This window comes from Branchiostoma belcheri, unplaced genomic scaffold (genome assembly GCF_001625305.1).
Source record: "Branchiostoma belcheri isolate BF01 breed outbred unplaced genomic scaffold, Haploidv18h27 scaffold54, whole genome shotgun sequence".
Classification (NCBI taxonomy): Eukaryota; Metazoa; Chordata; class Leptocardii; order Amphioxiformes; family Branchiostomatidae; genus Branchiostoma; species Branchiostoma belcheri.
Genome location: NW_017804176.1, coordinates 239,066 through 260,395, shown reverse-complemented (window position 1 = coordinate 260,395; position 21,330 = coordinate 239,066). Strand labels below are relative to the sequence as shown.

The window sequence follows — 21,330 nt, the reverse complement described above, 5'->3', positions numbered from 1 at the left end:
AACCAAAAACTTTCTGCTTGAAAGGACTGCAATGTATTTTGTATGGCATTGCATAGCCGCGATCCGAGGTCTTGGTGTGTGCACTCAATCGAGACGCCTGGTGTTGACGTTATCTTTGTGTATGGAAGTGCAGACTGTAAGTAGCTCCCGACCTCCAAAGCCATTGAAAACTGAATCAGCTCTGTAAAACGTCTGCCAGTCTCATATTACACGCCTTTCTTCATCGTTTGCGCCCGTTGATATAACATTCCCACCAACTTATTCCACTGCACTTCGTGTGTGTTTCCGCAACTTTCTGCTCAGCATAACTTCATAACGCCTTTATAGATTGTGATTATATTTGGTGTGTTGGTAAGTCTTTGGACGTCAAGGGTCAAGTGGTGTGGGGTTGGTCCCCCTATCAGCTCGTTCTGGAACTGCAGGGGACTTTCTGGCAAAATCTTTGAAAGCCGATAAGTACAGGTAGGAACAACATATTTTCATCATTTTTGGTACGAAGATAGCTGAGAGAGATGTACATCATGAACGAAATGTAATGGGATAGAAGCATTTACAATCTTCGATGGGATTTCGAACGTCTAAATACATCATGAACATATTACCTGGATAGGCAAGGAACGTCTGTATGTGAAAAAACACCCTACCCATCGTTACTGCCTTGTTAACTTTCTTTCCTAATTTGTTACTAACTACAGTGCCAGTGATAACAATGCCCTGTATCTGACTATGTTTTAATTTGATCTTTGCACGAGGGGGCGTACACTGGGTCAACACCTATCAGGTATTTACGGAAGGCTACCACCTGACGCTGGTCACGTGTGCTGAACTAGCACAACTCAGCAACCGGACACCTTCTGAGAATACCCTGCACCGAAACCAACTTCTCAGAATCATAGTTTCATAGTCAATGTACCGAAACGTAGTTCTGGGAAGTGTTGGCAACCGACGTATCAGCCTTTTAACCATGAAATCTGTGCAAGATTTTCTTTAATTTCGTGAGTGCCATTTTGAAGTTTTCACGATATCGCACACAGAAAAACGATTTCTCCTAGCCTATAGAAACGAGGTAAGGTTACCACTTGTATATACTATGCTTTCTCCTCTATGTGTAATGTTTTTTTTCTTCTTTTGAGCTTTCTACAACAATCCTGTAATCGACCAGCCATGTCGACCTAATAATATTCCTGTAAAGGACCGGTGACATACATCAAACGTGCAGAACTGAGGGCATTGTTGGGACAATCTGCTCGTGTAACGTTACGTGCAATACAAAGTACAGCACAGTCATTGTCTTGCTACGGACAATCCTGTATAAGATCCGTGTCGGTGGTGCTTCCTACAGCCTGTTTGACAGTAGAGCGACTGCCTACGACAAATAAGACAACACCAATATCTAGTTTTCAACGCCTATCTTACATTACCATGCATCCGCCATGTTGCATCTATATAGGCGACTACGGAAATCAGATGTTTAATGTTACATTCCCTGCATGACCCCTCACCTTTGACCGTACACATGACTTGCCTGGGTTGTGCCGTAGCCATGTAAATCTACTTCCTTGATGTGATACTGGTTTCATTTTCCAGAACATGACAGAAAAGGCGACGTTTGTGCACACTGGCAGCGGAACGCGGAGGGTTCTGCAGCTGAAACATGCCACACCGGCCCGACTTGTGCTGGTGTTCGGGCTGAGGGAGCCTCCGCAGCTGCTGACGAGAGCGGACACGCAGGACGTCGTGTTCGCCGAGGGGAGCCCCGAGGAACCGTACTCTGACCTGGAGCCGGGGGCCGAGTACGAGTTCTCAGCTGCCCAGTCAGGTAAATGCGTCACAAATTGCTGCATGTAGTCATTTGATTAAAGCTAGTAGTGACAGTCTTACAATTCATGCTATCGTTGGCCATCGATATTTCGTGTACAAAAGGCCATATTTGACGAAAGTACGTTGCGTTGCAGGGGACTATAGAATGCTTAAAAACTTACTATCGTTGCTCGTTGTGGATATAACTCAGCTGCAAGGCTGCATAAGCCTGTCTTGTCCCTCGATCTGGCTATCAGTTAGGCCAAACAGCCTCATCCTTGGTGCTGACTGGCCATTCATAATCATGATCATAATTCACAATCACTGATTGAAGAACACGGATCATGAAATAAAATAGACGCCTTCTCATTTTCAGTGGCTTTTATACGTCCTTCATGTCAAAGATTTAGTTATCAAAAACGGAATGATTTTTTTTTTTGGTTTTCATCCGTTTTGTTTTCTTTATATGCTTGGTATAAATCGAAGTTCACAGTTTCACTTCCGTCTTTTAAGCTAATGGCCACGTTAATATCCTGTATTGTGAATTATGATTGTGACATCTCATAGTGTAGATCCTCGGACCTATGGTGTGATAATCTTACCTGTTACACAGTGGCAGCCAATGTGACAATTCCCACCTCTAAACCAAAGAACCTGCGGCTAGCGGACATCCAGCGAGCATTGGTGTGCTGTCAGGCCGTGTATGAGAAGACACCAGACGCCGTACAAGAGTTCCTGACAAAAGAACTGGAGAGCCATGACTTCTGCAGTACTTCTGTATCCTGCTATGGGCGTGTGTCGTATATGGTAGCTGAGACTGAGGCCAAGGATGAAGTCTTCATTGCATTTAGGGGTACGTTACCATCATATAATGTCAAGTCAAATTCACTCAGTATTGTCATATGATATGGTATAAACAGGATAGTTAATATATTATTTTCAGAGCAAAGAAAGCAAGAAAATACTGTCCACTAATGATATATCAATTGAATTTTATATATCATTTCAGGGACGAGCAGCTTCGAGGATGTGATGGCCGACTGTTCCATCTGGCAGCAGCTGGCAGCAGCCGGGCCTGAGGGACGCCAGACTGCAATGGGTGGGCGGTGTCATGCCGGATTCCGTGAGCTGGCCTCCTCTATCCCGGTCGACCCCTTCCTGAAGAAGTACCAGCACCACCGCATAGTTCTGTGTGGACACAGCCTTGGCGGCGCCGTGTCACATATCGTCGCGCTCAACATGCTGGTGGAGCTGAAGAGAAGGGGACTCCGCACTGACAACATCAAGACCATCGCTTTTGGAGCACCGTACTTCGGGGACGAGGGTCTCCGTTCCTACGTGGAGAAGGAGAATCTGTCCGACTGCCTACTAACCGTGGTGAACCAGAAGGACCCGATACCACGCATTCTCCGACTGGCAGAAGCCGTTCAAACCGCTGTGACAACAACATCTGATAAGGTAACTACTAATCTCCAGGCAGGTCATACGGTGGCAAGGCAGTATCCATTGGCCACCTAGGCTAATGGACACTCATCTGGTCAATGTCTACTGCCTTTCCATCGCATGATCGTCTTGGAGATTAGTAACTACAGAAAGTGTACATTTGCTGCATGGAAAGCTGTAGCTACCACTACCAGCATATACACTACCAAAAATGCTTTTTCTTGTTTTTCTTATTTTCTCATGGGAAGAAAATTTTTCTTTGGGGGAGAATAATAAGAAAAAAATAAGAAAAAAATAAATTTTCTGTATACCTACATTCTTGCACCAAGAACAATTTTCTCATTTTTCTTGAGTGGAGATAATTTTTCTAAAATAGGCTTCTTTAAATCTTGATTTTTCTTCGGTGAAGAAATATTTCTAGAGGAGATTCTAACTTACAAGATTAGAATTCTTGTAATCTTGAAATTTCTTTAGTAAAGACAATATTTCTAGGGAAGGTTCTAAGTTACAAGATTAAAATTCTTTTAATCTTAAAATTCCCTCAGAATTAGTTAAATTTTCTTATTTAATCTCCATGGAAGATTTCTTTCTTACCTGATATCAAAGTGGTCAGATTTAAGATTTTTTTCTTGTGTTTGTCAAAAAAATTTCTAGTTCATGTTACCGAGAATGATTGAAAAGGGCCATTCTTGTTTTTCTTAGCAATGTTTAAGAAAATACAAGAATGGTTCTTGTCTTTCTTGGGAAACACTGATTGAAAAAGCAAGAAATTTGATTATCGAAATCTATTATTAGAATAAAGCTCTGCTTAGTGTTTCTTTCTTAAGGTTTCTTGTTTTTCTTGACTAGAAAGCTTAAGAAAGATCATTCTTGTTTTTCTTGGCAACATTTAAGAAAATACAAGTCTTAGAATTAAGTTCTTATCTTTCTTGACAAATACTGATAGGAAAAAAAAAAACAAGAAAGTCTAATATAAAATTGATCTTTGATTAGGCTGAAGATATGGCTAGTATTATATTCTTAAACATTCTTGATTTTCTTCCCTAGAAAGTTTAAGAAAGACCATTCTTGTTTTTCTTAGCGACATTTAAGAAAATACCAGAAAGTTTAAGAAAGATGATTCTTATTTTGCCTGGTAATGTTCAAGATGATGTAAGAACTTTTTTCTAGTTTTTTCTTGTCATGTGACCTTTTCTAAACCCCTGATTGGTTGATTCAAATCCCAGAATGCAGTTAGGGGGTTTTGAACATAAGTCAGATGTGGGAGCCGCGCTGGTTACTTATTTTTGTCAGTTACTGACTCATGTCAGATTTAAAGTCAAAATGAAATCAAAAAGGACCTTGTGTACATGTGAAGCAATGGTGATCGTGGTCAGCTTGCTGAAGAAACCAACTTTGCAACAGAAAAAGCATGAAACCAAACAGATTGAAGGTAAGTGCGCCCCCCTCCCCACCTATAAGATCTGTTGACATTGTTTTTAGACTTCATAGCCCAAATATTGTTACAACGCCATTGGGGTTGATTTCAAAGTCAAATCATATATCTCTGGTGTATTGTATAGTAAAGTTTATTACAGTGCTTTATGATATAATTCTAAATTGTTTACTCCAAGTAATAAAAATAGTATTTTAGCATCCTCTTTTGACTTGTTGCCTTCAGTGCTCGCATGCAAACTAACACAGGTCTTTCTTGTTGTTTTTCAGGTTTCCAAAGGGTGTGACTTTGCCAATTCTATAATGCGAAAACTGCAGTTTTTGCTGAATATGCTTCTGATCAGAATGTAATACGATCTGTATTCTGAAATCATAATGGCTTGTTAGTTACATCGTATAATATTTTGAAAGTTACTGTTAAACTGTTTCCATTCCAAGAATGTTGATGGACTGATTTTATATTTTTAATTAGATACATTGTACAAAAATCAATGTGATAATAAACATCTCTATACTGTCCAAATGCTTTTCAAAATAACATTTTGTTGCTATACATTATTGTCTGTTTTATATTTAGGTAGCACTATATACATTGTATTTCTTTTCTTGTGGGCAGAATGGTTTTCTTGCTACAAGAACAGAGTCAGCTCTTATTTCAAGTAAATCTTTCCTTGTGTACAGAATGGTTTTCTTGCCACAAGAACAGTTAGATGTTAGTTCAAGAAGTCTTTTCTTGTGGGGAGAATGGTTTTCTTCCTACAAGAACAGTTAGATCTTAGTTCAAGAAATATTTCTTTGCGTGGAGAATGGTTTTCTTGCCACAAGAAGAGTTAGATAATAGTTCAAGAAACCTTTTCTTGTGGGGAGAATGGTTTTCTTGCTACAAGAACAGTTAGCTCTTAGTTCAAGAAATCTTTTCTTGTGTACAGAATGGTTTTCTTGCCATAAGAAGAGTTAGATCTTAGTTCAAGAAATCTCTTCTTGTGGGCAGAATGGTTTTCTTGCTACAAGAACAGTTAGCTCTTAGTTCAAGAAATCTTTTCTTGTGGGGAGAATATTTTTCTTGCTACAAGAAGAGTTAGATCTTAGTTCAAGAAATCTTTTCTTGTGTACAGAATGGTTTTCTTGCCATAAGAAGAGTTAGCTCTTAGTTCAAGAAATCTCTTCTTGTGGGCAGAATGGTTTTCTTGCTACAAGCACAGTTAGCTCATAGTTCAAGAAATCTTTTCTTGTGTACAGAATGGTTTTCTTGCCACAAGAACAGTTAGATGTTAGTTCAAGAAGTCTTTTCTTGTGGGGAGAATGGTTTTCTTACTACAAGAACAGTTAGATCTTAGTTCAAGAAATATTTCCTTGCGTGGAGAATGGTTTTCTTGCCACAAGAAGAGTTAGATAATAGTTCAAGAAACCTTTTCTTGTGGGGAGAATGGTTTTCTTGCTACAAGAAGAGTTAGATCATAGTTCAAGAAATCTTTTCTTGTGTACAGAATGGTTTTCTTGCCATAAGAAGAGTTAGATCTTAGTTCAAGAAATCTTTTCTTGTGGGCAGAATGGTTTTCTTGCTACAAGAACAGAGTCAGCTCTTATTTCAAGAAATCTTTTCTTGTGTACAGAATGGTTTTCTTGCTACAAGAACAGTTAGCTCTTAGTTCAAGAAATCTCTTCTTGAATGGTACTGGTTTTCTTGCTACAAGCACAGTTAGCTCATAGTTCAAGAAATCTTTCCTTGTGTACAGAATGGTTTTCTTGCCACAAGAACAGTTAGATGTTAGTTCAAGAAGTCTTTTCTTGTGGGGAGAATGGTTTTCTTCCTACAAGAACAGTTAGATCTTAGTTCAAGAAATATTTCTTTGCGTGGAGAATGGTTTTCTTGCCACAAGAAGAGTTAGATAATAGTTCAAGAAACCTTTTCTTGTGGGGAGAATGGTTTTCTTGCTACAAGAACAGTTAGCTCATAGTTCAAGAAATCTTTTCTTGTGTACAGAATGGTTTTCTTGCCATAAGAAGAGTTAGATCTTAGTTCAAGAAATCTCTTCTTGTGGGCAGAATGGTTTTCTTGCTACAAGAACAGTTAGCTCTTAGTTCAAGAAATCTTTTCTTGTGGGGAGAATATTTTTCTTGCTACAAGAAGAGTTAGATCTTAGTTCAAGAAATCTTTTCTTGTGTACAGAATTGTTTTCTAGAAAACTTAGAAATTCTTACTGCAAGAATAATATTCTAAGGATATTTAGTTCAAGATACATAAGAAAAGAAATCTTACCACAAGAAAAATATGCTAAAATGCAGTTTCTTGAAATTCTTGTCTCATGGACAAGATTTTTTTCTTGGGTGAAGAATAATTTTCTCAGTGGAAGAAAAGTTTTCTTCTCTGAAGAAAAACAAGATTGGCATTTTTGGTAGTGTAGTACTTGTATATGACTCAGCTAGTGCTTCTGATAACCAAATCATAGTAATAAGTTTAACTTAATAATTGTTCAACCTGTATTCTCGTGTCATTGCCATGTCTGTACAGGTGAGGAAGTTCGTCAAAGACGTAAGGCCATTGCTCACCCCAGTACTGAAGATAGCGTCCTCGGGAGTTGGCGGCCCTGTCGTTGCGGGTGTCGCTGCTGCAGCTGGCACCGTTTTGGATCAGCTTCCCCGTGCCATGGATGAACTGGACGGGCTGATACGGGAACAGAACGTTACGTTACAGGAGTTGAACTCCATCTACCGACCTGTAGGGTGGTACATGTTCATCACGTGCCATGAGGCTCCCGGCAGTTTCCGCACAACATGGAAGGAAGGCTATACACGAGAGGAACGTCAGATCAACAGGTTCATAACAGACAGTGGACGCCTCACTCGTGAGTACTTTGGAAATACACAAAGCATTTGCATGTCGTGTTCGGTAATTACATGTAGGCATGGTTATGCATCATGTTCCTGGATGGTTTCTACTCATCTTAAAAGCCCTGTCTACTGGTCAAGGTACTAAACATTGGCATATAGATGTAGAAAGAACTTAATATATAGAAAATTTACTTTGCATATAACATGCAACACTATGCACATAGCACAATTTGACGTTATACATTTTGCTTCTCTTTTTCCTTCAGCGGAGATGATACACGAACACAAGGCTGTGTGCTATGCAACTGCCTTTTACAATGTCTCAACCAGAAAGGAGTACGACACAGTCCTCACACAAGCTCCAGTCTGCGATGTAGTTGACAGCTTTGCCCCCGAGGTATGGATTCAACGGAACATCTCCATGGAAACAGCCTTTCCACCACACGTCAACAAAGTTTCCCTTGTCAGTATTGGTACGTGAGTCTTAATATACTTTTGGATACAATGAATTGGGGTGGCTGCACTACTGGTAGAATTGAACACTGAATATTGTGACAAACCTTTCTGATCAATTTACTATTTACTTTCCCGGTGTCAAGTGTGAAAAATAGTTGAAGCAATTCATGAGAATACTTTGACTGAAGTAAACCCATTTCTTTGGTTCTCTTAGCAAGCCTGGAAGGTGATAAGGATAATGGGAAGTTGTTGGTGACTATTGATGGTGAAAACCTAGACTTCTTCATCCTCCCATCGGAAGATCCTTTCACAGGTAAATATCACTTGCGTATAATGTATTGTTGACTCTATTATAATGTGTGGCATAAATGATGCTGTCACAAATAAATGGACAATAAAACATGAAGCAGAGATACGTGATACATGTTTGACCTGACGAGCCTTTTTAATCAATACAACACTTAATACAATACCACAATCAAAAGGAGCAGACTATTTTGCCTGAAGAAAATAAAAGGATAGATGATGATGATGACAACATAATCATCTCACTCGTTTATTGTTCAGGTATTCCGTATGACAAGACAAGAAGGGAACCGGTCACTGTGAACTTCAAAAGCTCCCGGCAAGTTCTCTTGGAGTGTTACCTTACTGATGGGGCATTCGACCCTTTTCCCACCATCACGGTTAGAACTCACTTTGAGGAAATCCAGCATCATACCACGAAAGAAGAAGTCAAGGTAATGTTTATTGTATAAGTGTCAACCTACATTATATGATCTGTTGGATTCCATTCAAGTTGACAAAGTATATTAAGCACTTTACATTGTGTACGTTACAGGAACTGAAGGGCTGTACACTGGGTCAGCTAGCCGTTGGGCAGTTGAGGCCAGAACTCCTCATCAAGGCAACACAGCGTTGCTTGGCAACAGTGATGATGATGCCGGAATCCCGCCGACAAAAGGAACTTAGGAGTAACGCCATGATGTCGTACCTGGACAAGCTTGATAAGGGTAGACATGCCGTCAGAAATGGTTAGTTATTGGACAAGCCAAGTTATTCATTAAGGTGGACGTTAAAATTAGCCACATTCCTTCAGTCTCTTTCTAATCGTCTTGTTTCTATTTTCTTACCTTTGTTAGTGTTCAAAGAAAGATTTTCTTGCCCTGTACATGTTTAGGTAAAAACCCAGAACTATTCGACATGGTGGCAGCTGCTTTATCTGGTGGCCTAGCGGACCTTCAGGATGAGAAGCTGGGACCGGTGGTGGGTGAAATTGTGGCCGAAGTCGGGAACCATCTAAAGGTGACGTACCCTATGGGTCTTAAGGATTGGGTGCTGGGAACGCTGCTCGGGCTTACAGCGGTGGCTGGTGTGGTAGTCACAGGTAAGACTTGTCTTCAAGTTGAAAGAAATCCTTCCCACTTCAATTTCTATAGCCCGTTCGCAACACAGGCAAATACAGTAGTAAATAGCATGTGTACATGCTCGTGTGAAAACCTTTTTCAGTCGCTGACTATAGACTCTTTTCTTTTCTCAACCAAGGTGGAGCTGGTGCTGCTTACATTGGTGCCTTGGCGATCAGTATGACGGGAGGGGAGGCTATAGCTGCGGCCGTCGCTGGTCTCCTAGCGTCCGGAGCCAGCATTTTCAGCAACATGAAGTATCAGGAATTTTTCACCAATGTGGAAAGGAATTACAAGGGTGTTCTCAAGTAAGAGCAGGTTGAGAATCAAATGAACTAATTCCACAACTTAGTTTGACTTTCCTTTTCTGAATTTCTGTAAATATAAATCATCCACTGCCCAGTAAATATAATCTGGACATAAGTATGAACATCACTATACCTATACCTTATTGCAGGACTCTGATTGAGGAGCTACCATCTGTGCAGGATGTCAACGAGGAGAACTCAATCCGTGACAGGGCACTGGATGACGATGTGTACAGTCTGGAATCAGCTCTCATGACCAAGTATGAGGTGGGTTACAAATGAAAGTGTTTAGCTTTGTACCAGAGCTTTACACCGGGCCTAGTATGGTTACAACATTGCCTCTATATGCTAATAGGTGTGGTTTCTGCTGATACACGTAGTATTTACATTGTCATTGAGTACAATGATTAATACCTTAAAGAGCATGCTGTTGATGATAATAATGGCAATTATCTATCTCAAACACAGCATTTCATGTGTCTAGAAGGTACTTGACAGTAATGTTTCCTTCTTTCAGATGCTTGGATGTCTTGATAAAGATTTTGACTACATTGCAAAACTTCATCCATTCAAGACTACTTGGGGCAAGAAGCTAGGCACAGCAACTAAGGGGTCCCAACAGGAGGCGGTGAGACGCTGCCAGATGACCTGTGACCTGTTCCGGCTCCGTCAGCTGCTCATGAAGACTTGCTTCGTGGGTCTGATCGGGCCGCAAGATGCAGGCAAGACGACACTCATCAAGACGCTTTGGGGACTGGAGGAGGTGAAAGACATCGGCTTCCAGAAGCACACCAAAACAGCCGTGCTTTACAAGGCGAGGGGCACAGAGAGGATGGTGGTAAGAACTTCAAATCATACATGACTAATACACGTTTAATTTGTACTTTGTAGTCACTTGGAAAGTCCTGACAGGGTATCCAATAGCCATTACAAACGACCCATGCAATTCTATCAACAACGTGTCTATGCTCTTGCAGCAAGGAGATGCATGTGTATGTGTGTATCTACATTTTTGCAGAAATGTATCATCTAAATACTTTCCCATCATCTTGATTTGCAGATTGTAGACTTTCCTGGCACAACCACAGTTGATACTCAGGTAGCCACGCTGGTGAACCACTGTGGGGGACTGGCCAGTTTCTTCATCCTCGTCATGCCGTTCACCGGTGATCCCAGTAAGATAAACATTGACCAACTCAACAAGGTCAAGGCCTTTGGCTGCACCTTCGTGATCTGCATCAACCAATGTGGACGATTTCCTGATGCGTTTAAGGTATGCCGTTATGGTGAAATATTTTATATGGCAGGCATCAAAGGAACTTCACTTTCGAATTCTAATTTGCATGGTTAATGTTTATTAGTTTATTTGTATCAACAACAGTATGACTGGCAGCCGTGACGTACAAGGCTGAATTTCAATGCTTGTTTACAATAACATAAATCATTTAGTAGGGTCATTAATAAGTTAGCATCTACAACGTCATTTCAAACAATTTGGCTCGATCTTTACAATAATACATTGTATAACTCATAATTATCAACACTGAAGTACAATAATGTTGAATCAGTTGGATCACAGAACGCATCCTTACATGTATCGTTTTCTCTTTTCCATCTCAGACCCAGGAAAACACAGACAAGTTCCGTGCCGACTTCTCCGAGGTGCTGGACGTGAAACCTTCGGACATCTTCTTCACCGACTTCGTGTCGTGCAGCACGGAGATGCGCGCCGTGGGGCTGATGGGAGTTGATGACGTCAGGCGGTGGATCAGGGACTGGCTGGTGACGTATGACGTGTTCGAGAAGGACGAGCCTGAGCTGAGCAGGGCTGTCAACGAACAGGCAGCTGGGAAGGGGCTTACATGTAGATTTTCAGATTTAAAGATCTAAAGATTTTCAGATCTAAAGATCAGATTTAAAGATCTAAAGATCAGATTTAAAGATCTAAAGATTTTCAGATCTAAAGTCTTAGATTTTCAGAACTGAGACCTTTCTCGGCTTTCCTGCATATGGAACAGAACAGGCTACAGAAGCTACTTTTGCGAGTAAATGCAGCATATTTACTCCTTTCACAGTTCTATCTCTTCTGTATCATTAGCTTTTGCATAATTGGCCCAAAATGGAACAAATGGTACAAAATAGAATATTACAGAAAATGCTGAGAAGAAGACAATCACGTGTCTTATATCTGGCATGATAATAATTTGAGATTGAATAGACCTAGTAAAGTTATATTTTTGTGAACATTTACTAAATGGAATAAAGGCTATATTGAAAAATTGATATATCACAGAGCAATGTTGATTGCTTTGTATGGTAATGATCGATGAGGAGAAGACAATCACTGTCTGACATTAATGTATTTGGAATGGCATTATTTTGATGTTTAATAAACCATGTTAAGTATTGTGAACATGTACTAAAATGTGAAGCTTTTCATAATGTGATAAATTGACATCAATGATTGATATCATTCTATTTACCAACTGTTAGCTTAAAGAAGAGAGCTATATCACACTCAAAGCAAAAACAGTGTTTTCCTTCTGCGAAGATAATTAAACTTTATTCTGACTATTACACGTGGAATATAACAATGCTGTACATCAAATTATTGGTTACAGTCTGTACTTTGCTTGGAAGTCTATGGTTAACTGTCTAAAGTTATAATATCAGTTTAACTGAAGTTTGCAAGCTTCGTCTGCAACCGGATTTTACGCCGTTCTGGCGTCTTGACTTGCGTTGCGGTCTTTAGACTGGAAGAGGTACTCATGCTCGCAGATTATGAAGTTTTGTGTAGTTTTTGGCAAGCTTTGTTTAGGGGAGTCATTGTGTGTTGTAATTATTATGCCGTTGTATCTTTTGATCAAATGTTGTTGCCATAATGTTATTATGTTTAATTTCTTATCACTTTAAGACTTATACCTTGTAACATAATCCAGCTTGCGAGACATGGCCATTAGATAAGCAGAGGAAATCATTTAAGCAGAGAAAGTCATTTAAGCAGACATTTTGCTAATTCTCTTTGAGTTTGAACTGACTTCTGTTATGGTGTGTATAATGGCGTTTATTTTACACAGTATTTCATTGATGACAGCTTATGAGGTTTTGTGTAGCTTTTGGCAAGCTTTGTTTAGAGGAGGCGTTGTTTGTTGTAATTCTTCTGCCGTTGCAATTGTATCTTTTGATCAAATGCACTCGTTGTCCTCTAGGCCATGATGTTATATTATAATATTCAACAGTTAGACTTACACTTTCGTAATGGCTAATGTAACAGACTATAAAAATAGCAAATGACAGAAATGATGACTATCACAGAACGGTTAAATTTCATCTGTGCCTGTCTTGATGTGCCTTAATTGTTAGGAATATCAAGTAGAAATGACATGTACTAATGTTTACGTATCATACTCAAGCAAGAGTTTGACTTGCACTTGCATCTTGCACTTGCGTAATGAATAAAACACTCGTATAAATCACTACGTGTCTTCTTTTTTACCCTTCCTACAGTATTTATACATGTCATATTGTCAATGTCTAGTCATATAGAGAGGCCTGAGATATATTTGGACAGGATACTGTAATTGGGAATGGTACAACAGAAAGTGTGCATATGGCCTTCTTTAGATATAATTGATGTATTAACTAGTCTCCCTTGTACTCGGGATGTACTTAGACAAATCAGTACAGCAATGCTATTTCACATAAATTCGCATGGTAAGATAAATCCGGGATTTTTAAAAACATGATATTTAGGGATATATATTACTAGATATGAAGCAGTAATACTAGTACTGAAATGCAAACTTATATGTGTAGGAGAACATTGTTTAAAAACGTCGACAACCACGCTTTCGAAGACAGCGAAGTCCTAAATTTTCCGACGCTTTTAGTAGGTGGGAGCGACTGTGGGAGTGGACGTAAACTAACCAGGATGGTACCCAGGCTAGAACAGTCCAATGATTGCGTCATTTCTTACTATACTTACCCCTTATTTCACACCCTCCAAGACTTATGACGTAGGCCCAGGATGACGTTGACAAGAATGACCCTATCGTTCTATTTTAAGCGTTTGTCACCGTAAACTAGTTGTTTTGTGTAACCGGCCATGGATCGTGTATGCCCGAAGGGCTCCATTTCCCTGCAGTGTTTGTACAAGGCTTGTCATGAGGGGTCCTGAATAGTTCACCCATAGAAAGGCGCTGCTCCAGTGCACAGCATATTGGGTTACATACCTGGGCAAACATGTTCATAGTGCGTAAGTGCGAGCTGGTCGGAGTGGAGGACTGAAAATCGTCCTTGTCCACTGCTCAAGTAGTGTCAACAGACGAGGAAGAAGAATTCTCCCAGATTTCAGCTGTCCGTACTAGTAATTAAAGGTAAGTTGGGGACTTGTAAGGATTTTCGATCCGATCTATTGTCACTGTGGGCGTCGTAGATGTCACACACTGCGGCACTGCAGACAAAATATTTGTGCACTCCTTAAGCTTAGGACTGGGTCACTACAAAGTCTACACTTCGGGGAATGATATAGTATAGAGGCTATAAGACATACATACATAAGGGAATAAGGGTGTTTGACAGCCGATGGAGATGAATGAATCATATACGAGGCATTTCATCGGCACACACACACATATATATAATAGTAAATACAGAAGGAATTTATGATCCAAAATATTGACATATTTCCATAAAAGGCACAAAACAAATCTTTCCAATCCATAAACATTCGTCCATCATTAACTGAAGGTTTGACGTGAAAGATAGCTGTTTAGATTATACTGGTGGTAATATACTGAAGAATTGACGGATTAGGTCAGAATTTACGTTACTCGTGATTTCCTCACGACAAAAGATAAGAGGCTAGTCCTGCATGGTTGGTGGTTCTCTATGCAGAAACATAGCTTAAAGTGAACCACGTCGTGGCGAGTAATGCTGGTTTCTCATTGGCACCTGGTAACGGTGTATACAAAGTGTTGTTTGTCCCTCACGACAGCACGGTCTGGTTTTAAACTAAAGACGACGCCGGCAAATCTGTCGACAGGACGTGTCTCTGGGACTCATCCAAGATGGCGTATGTGACGTTGTACGGTAAAATCGACATGCTGTCCGTTCTGTTCCTGGTGTGGACGTCGTCATTGGTACGGTAAACTTCCTTTCTTATGATATTTCTTTGCTTAGTGCCAGTGCGATTGAGCTGGTAGAATATGTGGATTAGAGTGTAGAAACATAGGGTGTGTAAATTTACAGACGATAGTTTTACATCAACTTACTAAGACAATGTAGTCAAAGACTAAACGAACAGGTATGAAATGTCATATGTTACAAATGAAAGACGCAGAATAAAAGTGACCCGCTGTAGTGTTGTCTTTGCGGTGATTTACATGTATTAGTTTTGGGTATATGCCAAACGTTTTTGTCAGAGGTCAGTGGGTTGGGAGGGGTGTGTTGAATGAGGCAGTCATTTACAAATACAAGATACAGGAGCATACATGTAGTCTAACACTCTAAAACAGTGTCGTCATAATAAGGTTGTACATGTAATGTTAGTCATTTCTGGTGTTATGTAGCATTGAAACACGTTAATATGAAAGAGTAAAACAGTTTATGTCTCTTTTTCTCCAGTCGGTTGTTGAAGCATGTCCGAGTCAGTGTGCGTGTGCCGACACCACTGTCAACTGCACCAACCTGCAGCTCCTCACCCTCCCCGCAAACATCCCCACAGACACCGCCGTACTGGACCTGAGCTACAATAACATCTCCGCCCTCCCCCCTGACGCCTTCGCCACTCTTCTCAGTCTCACTGTTCTCGACCTTCAACATAACAACGTCAGGTGTGTATTTGTATGTTAACATGTCTTACTCTTTTTAGATGTATATTTATGTCACTACATCATGGGTACAATATTTTAGGGATGACTGATCACATTTTATTGTTTATCTGTTGATGCTGAAGTAATCAAATTGTATGTACATGTAAACTGCAACACAATTCAGGAATCACTCTATTCAATAAAGTTCTAAGGTCCTAAAGGTGGGATAATGCATGCAGGGCCTACTTGCCAGATGTCACGGCAGGCATGTCTGTACCCAGCGGACCCTGTAATCCGTGTCTCCGGACATGTTGGATGAACAATGGCGTGTGTGTACTTTTGTCCAAAACATAGACTAAGAAGGGTCTGTGGATGTTCTGGGGCATGTAAAGTCATGTCTTTTACTACCGTGCGTACCTACAATGATTGGAAAAATATAGAAAAGATCAATGGATGAAAGGTTGTGAATGTGGGTTGTGCATGGTTGAGCGCCTGCCCGACGTACATGTTAAACCTAACAGTACTAATCACAACATTATAGCATAGCCATTTGTACAGTAGACCCTAAAATACATGCTGGAATTCCATAGAGTTTCATTTAGAATTTTTAATGTTGAATAAGTCAATTTTACCGTTCTTTGTTAACTGATGACAACAGTTAATGTATAATTATTTTATTGACTGACACTTCTGTAAATAGCCTCGAAATTCAGCCCCCCAATAAAGCTACCAGGAGGCATGTAACGTTATATATCTTGTTGAGAAATATTAAACCAGTCTACTACTGCTAGTTTACTACATAGATAATGATTGAAACTCTTAAACTCGAGCAGAGCGCCCTGCACTAGAGAGCCACAGAAAAGGTGTAAAAGGAGGAGCGGTCCGATCTCTGTCAATCTTGAGAAAGGCGAATAAAGTAATCGAAACCGGTCGTATTCTGTCTCATCCCTGTCATTCTCCCAACGCTACAAATGATAGATAATGATTGAAAGTTAGAATACTTAATGCCAGGTTGATGCTGAATTCCTAGAATTCTTTTCCCACCTGTAGTACCGTGAACGAGACGGCGTTTTACCGCGCGAACGTCTTCACCCTGTCGGGTCTCCACACCGTGGACCTGTCCTATAACGTGTTAACCTCCGTCCCCGCCGTGCTGCAGGACGGGAGCCTACCGGGGCTGCTCAACATCAACCTACAGCACAACAAGATCACCAACATACTAGCAAGTAAGGACCTGGTGGTGTCAATTCGTCGCACGATCGTTGTACAAACTAAGGGGATTTTTAGGATAGTCCTGCATGTGTTGTACAGATGTTTTGTTGATAAAAAGTTTCTTCGACCCTTTTTTAATAGCAGTTTGGTCGTTCACAGCCTGCTTGAAAATTATACGACATCAAAATCGAGTATGGCGCAAGGATACTCAAGCCATCATAGGCGTTGTAACGAGCTGTAAGATATGCCACACTCGCCGCCTGTTTGTAGCTACTGCCCCTCTAGGCTAATATTTCGGCACAACAACGTTCGTTATCATCCTACCGGGATGTTACCAATTTTGGTCGGTAGATATATCAATTGGTCTAGAACTTCAATCCTATGCAAACAGTCTCTTTATCATAGCTCTTGACTATTCAACATTTGTAGTGGATTTATGGAACACAGCGTCCGGTGTACGACATTACAAATTACATTTGTAGGTAGTCGCCTTGAGAGTCTCTTTGTACCGTCTTTGTGAGCATAACTCATCAAGTAAGTTCTTCAAGCGTAGCACACATGCGTCGTGCCATGACTAAACTTGAACAGCCGTAATCATGCACAACCAGAGCGCTGACCTGAACGGTCCTCTACACAAGTATTCTCCCTGCCAGTGTTTTGAGATGCGTTCCTATATGAGGGCATGCATGCTCCAGTTCTCTCTACCAATATAGAGCTATACGGGTTCATATATGAAATTCTATCAACACCCCACCCCAATTCATTCATATCGCAAAATGTCGGCCATTTGATACTCCACTGTACACAGAAAAGAAATCAAACTCAACAATAACTAAATCCAAAGTAGCATTAGCATTACCTATTATCATTTTTACTGTTATCTTGCACTTAGCCCTCGGCCCTCTGATAATTGAAAGAACATGCTAACAAATAAACAGTTATCATGTTTATAAACTATCATTATAAAATGGATTCACAGAACATAATTTCTGTCTACCATCATAGATGCATTCTTCGGAGTAATCAACAACGGTCTCCTCTCACTGGACCTGTCCAACAACCTCATCGAAGAGGTCCACCTAGAGGCCTTCCGAGGAACTGCACCCGTGATCAACGGAACCTTGGATATGAGCTTCAACAGGATTAGAACATTTCCTGTTTTGTCGACACTGAACAGCGTTATTACTGTGAACTTGGAAGGTACGAAAAGCCAGAAATATTCCAAATGTTTGTAACTCTACAGTAACTGTTTTAGACCGCATTGCTTCAATGATCCTACGAGGTATGCGTTAAAAAAGACAGAAAGGTATCATATGCAAAGCAAATGTCTGATATTTTCCTTCACATGGGGAAGGTCTAGCTACTGATCTGTTCTTACTCAAGCACATTCGTATATACTAGTGTATGGTGTCCAGCCAGTCAAACTCTGTCCTGCAACTTGCTACATGATGTAATCCAACACCATGAGGTGTCTGCTAAAGCACCGGTTACCATGGTGACAGTCGTCTATGGAGTCCAGGTCATTTACCTTTCTGCTTAGAAAAGAAGAAGCAAAACAGAGCAAAAGTTTTATATTTCACTTCGTAATTTAAACGTAGTTACTTCATATATTTCATCTTGTCGTAGGTAACCAGATCACCGAAGTTCCCGAGCACGCGTTACCCAACTACGAGGCCTTCCCCTTCTCCGTGTCGTATGTTTACCTGCAGAACAACTCCATCCGACTGGTACACAACAACTCCTTCCACCCCGACATGAAAGTGCTCTACCTGCACAACAATGAGGTAATGGACGATCAACACTGTTGAATAATTGAATAAAATTTCATTGACCAATTATAACATAAAAACAGTTGACGCAGTCAAGAACAAGAGTGATTTATGTCAACAAAATAAATCTAGTGGTCACAGTATGTAATGTGGCAATGAGCTACACCTAGCTACTACGCTATCTATAGCAAATTGTCTTAGTTCTTTTGCAAGGGACTCTTGCGGTGAATCGGAGAAAAAGTGTTCCAAGTAGGTCCTCAAGCACATTGAATGGCATTCTGTAGCTTTACCGGATAACTTTTTTTATGTAGTTGAGAGACTTCCCTGGTTTCGAACTGTGGAGGTTAACCGAACTTGAAAACCTGACCTTGAACGACAACCCGTGGGGCTGCTGTGACGACCTTCTCGAGTTTGTGCTGTATCTACAGAACAACACACATAGGTCAGACATTCAGTTTTACTCATCAAAAACAAGTAACTTGCGTTCATTTACAGTCACTATTTATATCACAAATTGTGTATGTAAGTACAGCTTTTGATATAAAGGTTTAACACTGTCAGAAGCAACTCGTTTTGGTAGCTACTGATTAAAATAGAAGACCTAGATAAAAATTAAAAGCTTAAAGAATAAGATTTACAATAGACTAATCTCACTGTCTTAAGAAATTTTCATACCTCTGTAATAACGTTATAATTGTGATAATTATGGTATATATACCTTTATATATCTATGTAGGAGGAGTAAGTCTTTTTTTCAAGTCTGTAAGGTTTTCGAGTGGGAACAATTTCAGCTTTACGCCCTATTGGTTAAGTAAGAACATAATTTTTTATTCCTTTTTACCCAGATTGGCATTTGTGAACGACACGGGGTTCCCCGGTGTGGAGTGTATGGACCCGCTGGACCTGAGAGGGACAGACATCCTCTCCATGAACATCAGCCATCTGGCCGAGGACGCCTTATGTCCCATCAGCACGGCAGTTACGTTTGGATGCGATCCTGTCATGGCGGTCGTCTGCATCATTCTTGCAATCCTGAAGGTTACAGAGAAATGATTCCCGTCAATGTACATAGATAGAATAGCTGTCTTTACCTCAGTGTTAACTGCCTCTTGCTGTTATTACATTCAACGCACGATACTTAAAACGAGTACTGTTGCCACCATCATGCCACCCCTCAAGATATACCTGTTGTGTTTTCCATATGGAAATCCCAAACTTTGACAAAACCTGTACTTGTTAAAATATACGGCAATTGTAAGACATGCTTTTGGATGGCCGGACAGAAATCTTCCCACGTTGAACTGAAAATTAATTCTCCTGTGTGTTGTGTTCATAAAGCGATTACTATCTAGCTGTCGAAACGCACCTTGAGGACATATTTGTACTTTTAATTGTAGATTGTGCCCCGAAACGAGCGAATCCGTGTTTTGAAATGCACTGGTAACCAGTAGCAATGATAACGTTGGCATATTCACTCGATATTTCTGGCATCTAATGTTTTTATATCACTTGACACTAAATGCTGCTATGTGTAAATATCTGTCCATGTTAAGCTGAAACCATACTCGTGACATATAGTGTAAATACGCCTGGATGTACATTTGCATATTAGGTTCCAGAAGACTGGCAGTTCAGCAGAGTTCTAAAATATACTCGCTGTGTGTTTTAAAATATTCTCTTTATGAATGTTTGAAAAAGTCGGAGGAGAATAAAAATCCTGATTTGTAATCGTAACCTGTTGGGGAGAAAATATCACCTCATCATTGGAAAATTCCTCGCAATTTATGTTTGTTGTACCATGTACCATGACGTACCATGAATATCCACGATCAATGTTTGACACCTATCTACTTTTGTACAAAGTATTCTGTAGAGCAATAAACTCTTTGACACCTTCCTTAGTCTTAGTCGCATGTGTCCATGATTCTGATGTCTGTAAGTTAACATTTATTGGTAGTGCATTCACCATACGGCGTGATACGTGTACGTTCTGTGGAACACTGAAAAATACCCCCGTAGACTTGCTTTAAACTGAGCCTTTCATTGTCAGAAAACACGGCCATAAGTTTCGCGTGCCTATCATCCTTAGATTTAAGCAGACATGACGAGTCGATCTATATTCCTCCCTAATGAAGCAGTCTATGGCCCACAAGTCATCCTTATCCTGGGATAGTTACCACGAATGGTCCATATCTCTTCACAATGAAGCGGATCAACCCGAAATCCTGATAGATAGCCTTGGTTCCGACGGACACAATGTTGATAATAGGAACATATGTCTTCAACGTCTCAATCCTTTTCGCAATGAATTTGCCGAATCACACTCTTGGAAACGTGTTCCTATACATAAAAGTGTCAGGAGAATCTTAATAAAATATATAAAGAGATTGAATATATTGCTTTTGTTGAGTGTAGAAAGTTTAACCATAAAAATAGGTTATATCCAGCTATACTCTACAATGCGAATCACAAAAGGATTAGGGAAAGGCGTTGCGTCCTTTCCTACAATTATAGCTTCGAAGGTCTATCTGCCAAATTAGCTTTCCCATGAAATAGCTAAAAATTACCATGACTTGCATTCTAGTCTCCAGATATGCGAAGCACGATGTAACCTACATATTTGTATGTATGCGACTGGTTGGTAGCAGACAAAGGCCTAGCTCCTAGCAACGCCATACTAGCTGCAATGCTTGCGTGAAACTCTAGGTGACGCCTGTTTGTCTAGCCACACAGGCCCGCTGAAGCGACACAGGACAGGCCGTCGGCAACTGGTCACCCGTCAAACCTCTGGTTTTGTGGTGAATGCAAACTGAAGACAGAGAGAGAGAGAGAGAGAGAGAGTGATAGAGAGAGGGGG

At 40.4% G+C, this 21,330-nt stretch overlaps 2 protein-coding genes across 2 annotated transcripts; both read left to right on the top strand.

The window, feature by feature from the left end:
• Positions 1-856: 856 nt before the first annotated feature.
• Positions 857-13,088, top strand: LOC109481194. The gene is made up of 15 exons (XM_019783722.1): positions 857-1,066; positions 1,588-1,819; positions 2,414-2,653; positions 2,810-3,258; positions 7,190-7,523; positions 7,776-7,982; positions 8,180-8,278; positions 8,533-8,705; positions 8,807-8,999; positions 9,146-9,352; positions 9,511-9,679; positions 9,829-9,946; positions 10,197-10,517; positions 10,740-10,952; positions 11,300-13,088. The coding sequence occupies exons 2-15, from the start codon at positions 1,591-1,593 to the stop codon at positions 11,567-11,569; spliced, it is 3,222 nt and encodes a 1,073-aa protein (XP_019639281.1). The 5' UTR covers positions 857-1,066; positions 1,588-1,590; the 3' UTR covers positions 11,570-13,088.
• Positions 13,089-14,748: 1,660 nt separating this feature from the next.
• LOC109481057 (leucine-rich repeat-containing G-protein coupled receptor 4-like) lies at positions 14,749-19,717 on the top strand. The gene is made up of 7 exons (XM_019783531.1): positions 14,749-14,820; positions 15,305-15,513; positions 16,543-16,718; positions 17,710-17,904; positions 18,331-18,488; positions 18,785-18,915; positions 19,319-19,717. Exons 1-7 carry the CDS (start codon positions 14,749-14,751, stop codon positions 19,524-19,526), a joined length of 1,149 nt encoding a protein of 382 aa, XP_019639090.1. The 3' UTR covers positions 19,527-19,717.
• Positions 19,718-21,330: the final 1,613 nt, after the last annotated feature.

Coding starts and splice junctions, on each gene's coding strand:
- LOC109481194 (XM_019783722.1), top strand. CDS start 1,591: ATGACAGAAAAGGCGACGTTTGTGCACACTGGCAGCGGAACGCGGAGG. Junction 7,524..7,775: donor AGACAGTGGACGCCTCACTC/GTGAGTACTTTG, acceptor TTTTTCCTTCAG/CGGAGATGATACACGAACAC. Junction 9,353..9,510: donor GGCTGGTGTGGTAGTCACAG/GTAAGACTTGTC, acceptor TTCTCAACCAAG/GTGGAGCTGGTGCTGCTTAC.
- LOC109481057 (XM_019783531.1), top strand. CDS start 14,749: ATGGCGTATGTGACGTTGTACGGTAAAATCGACATGCTGTCCGTTCTG. Junction 15,514..16,542: donor CTTCAACATAACAACGTCAG/GTGTGTATTTGT, acceptor TCCCACCTGTAG/TACCGTGAACGAGACGGCGT. Junction 17,905..18,330: donor TATTACTGTGAACTTGGAAG/GTACGAAAAGCC, acceptor ATCTTGTCGTAG/GTAACCAGATCACCGAAGTT.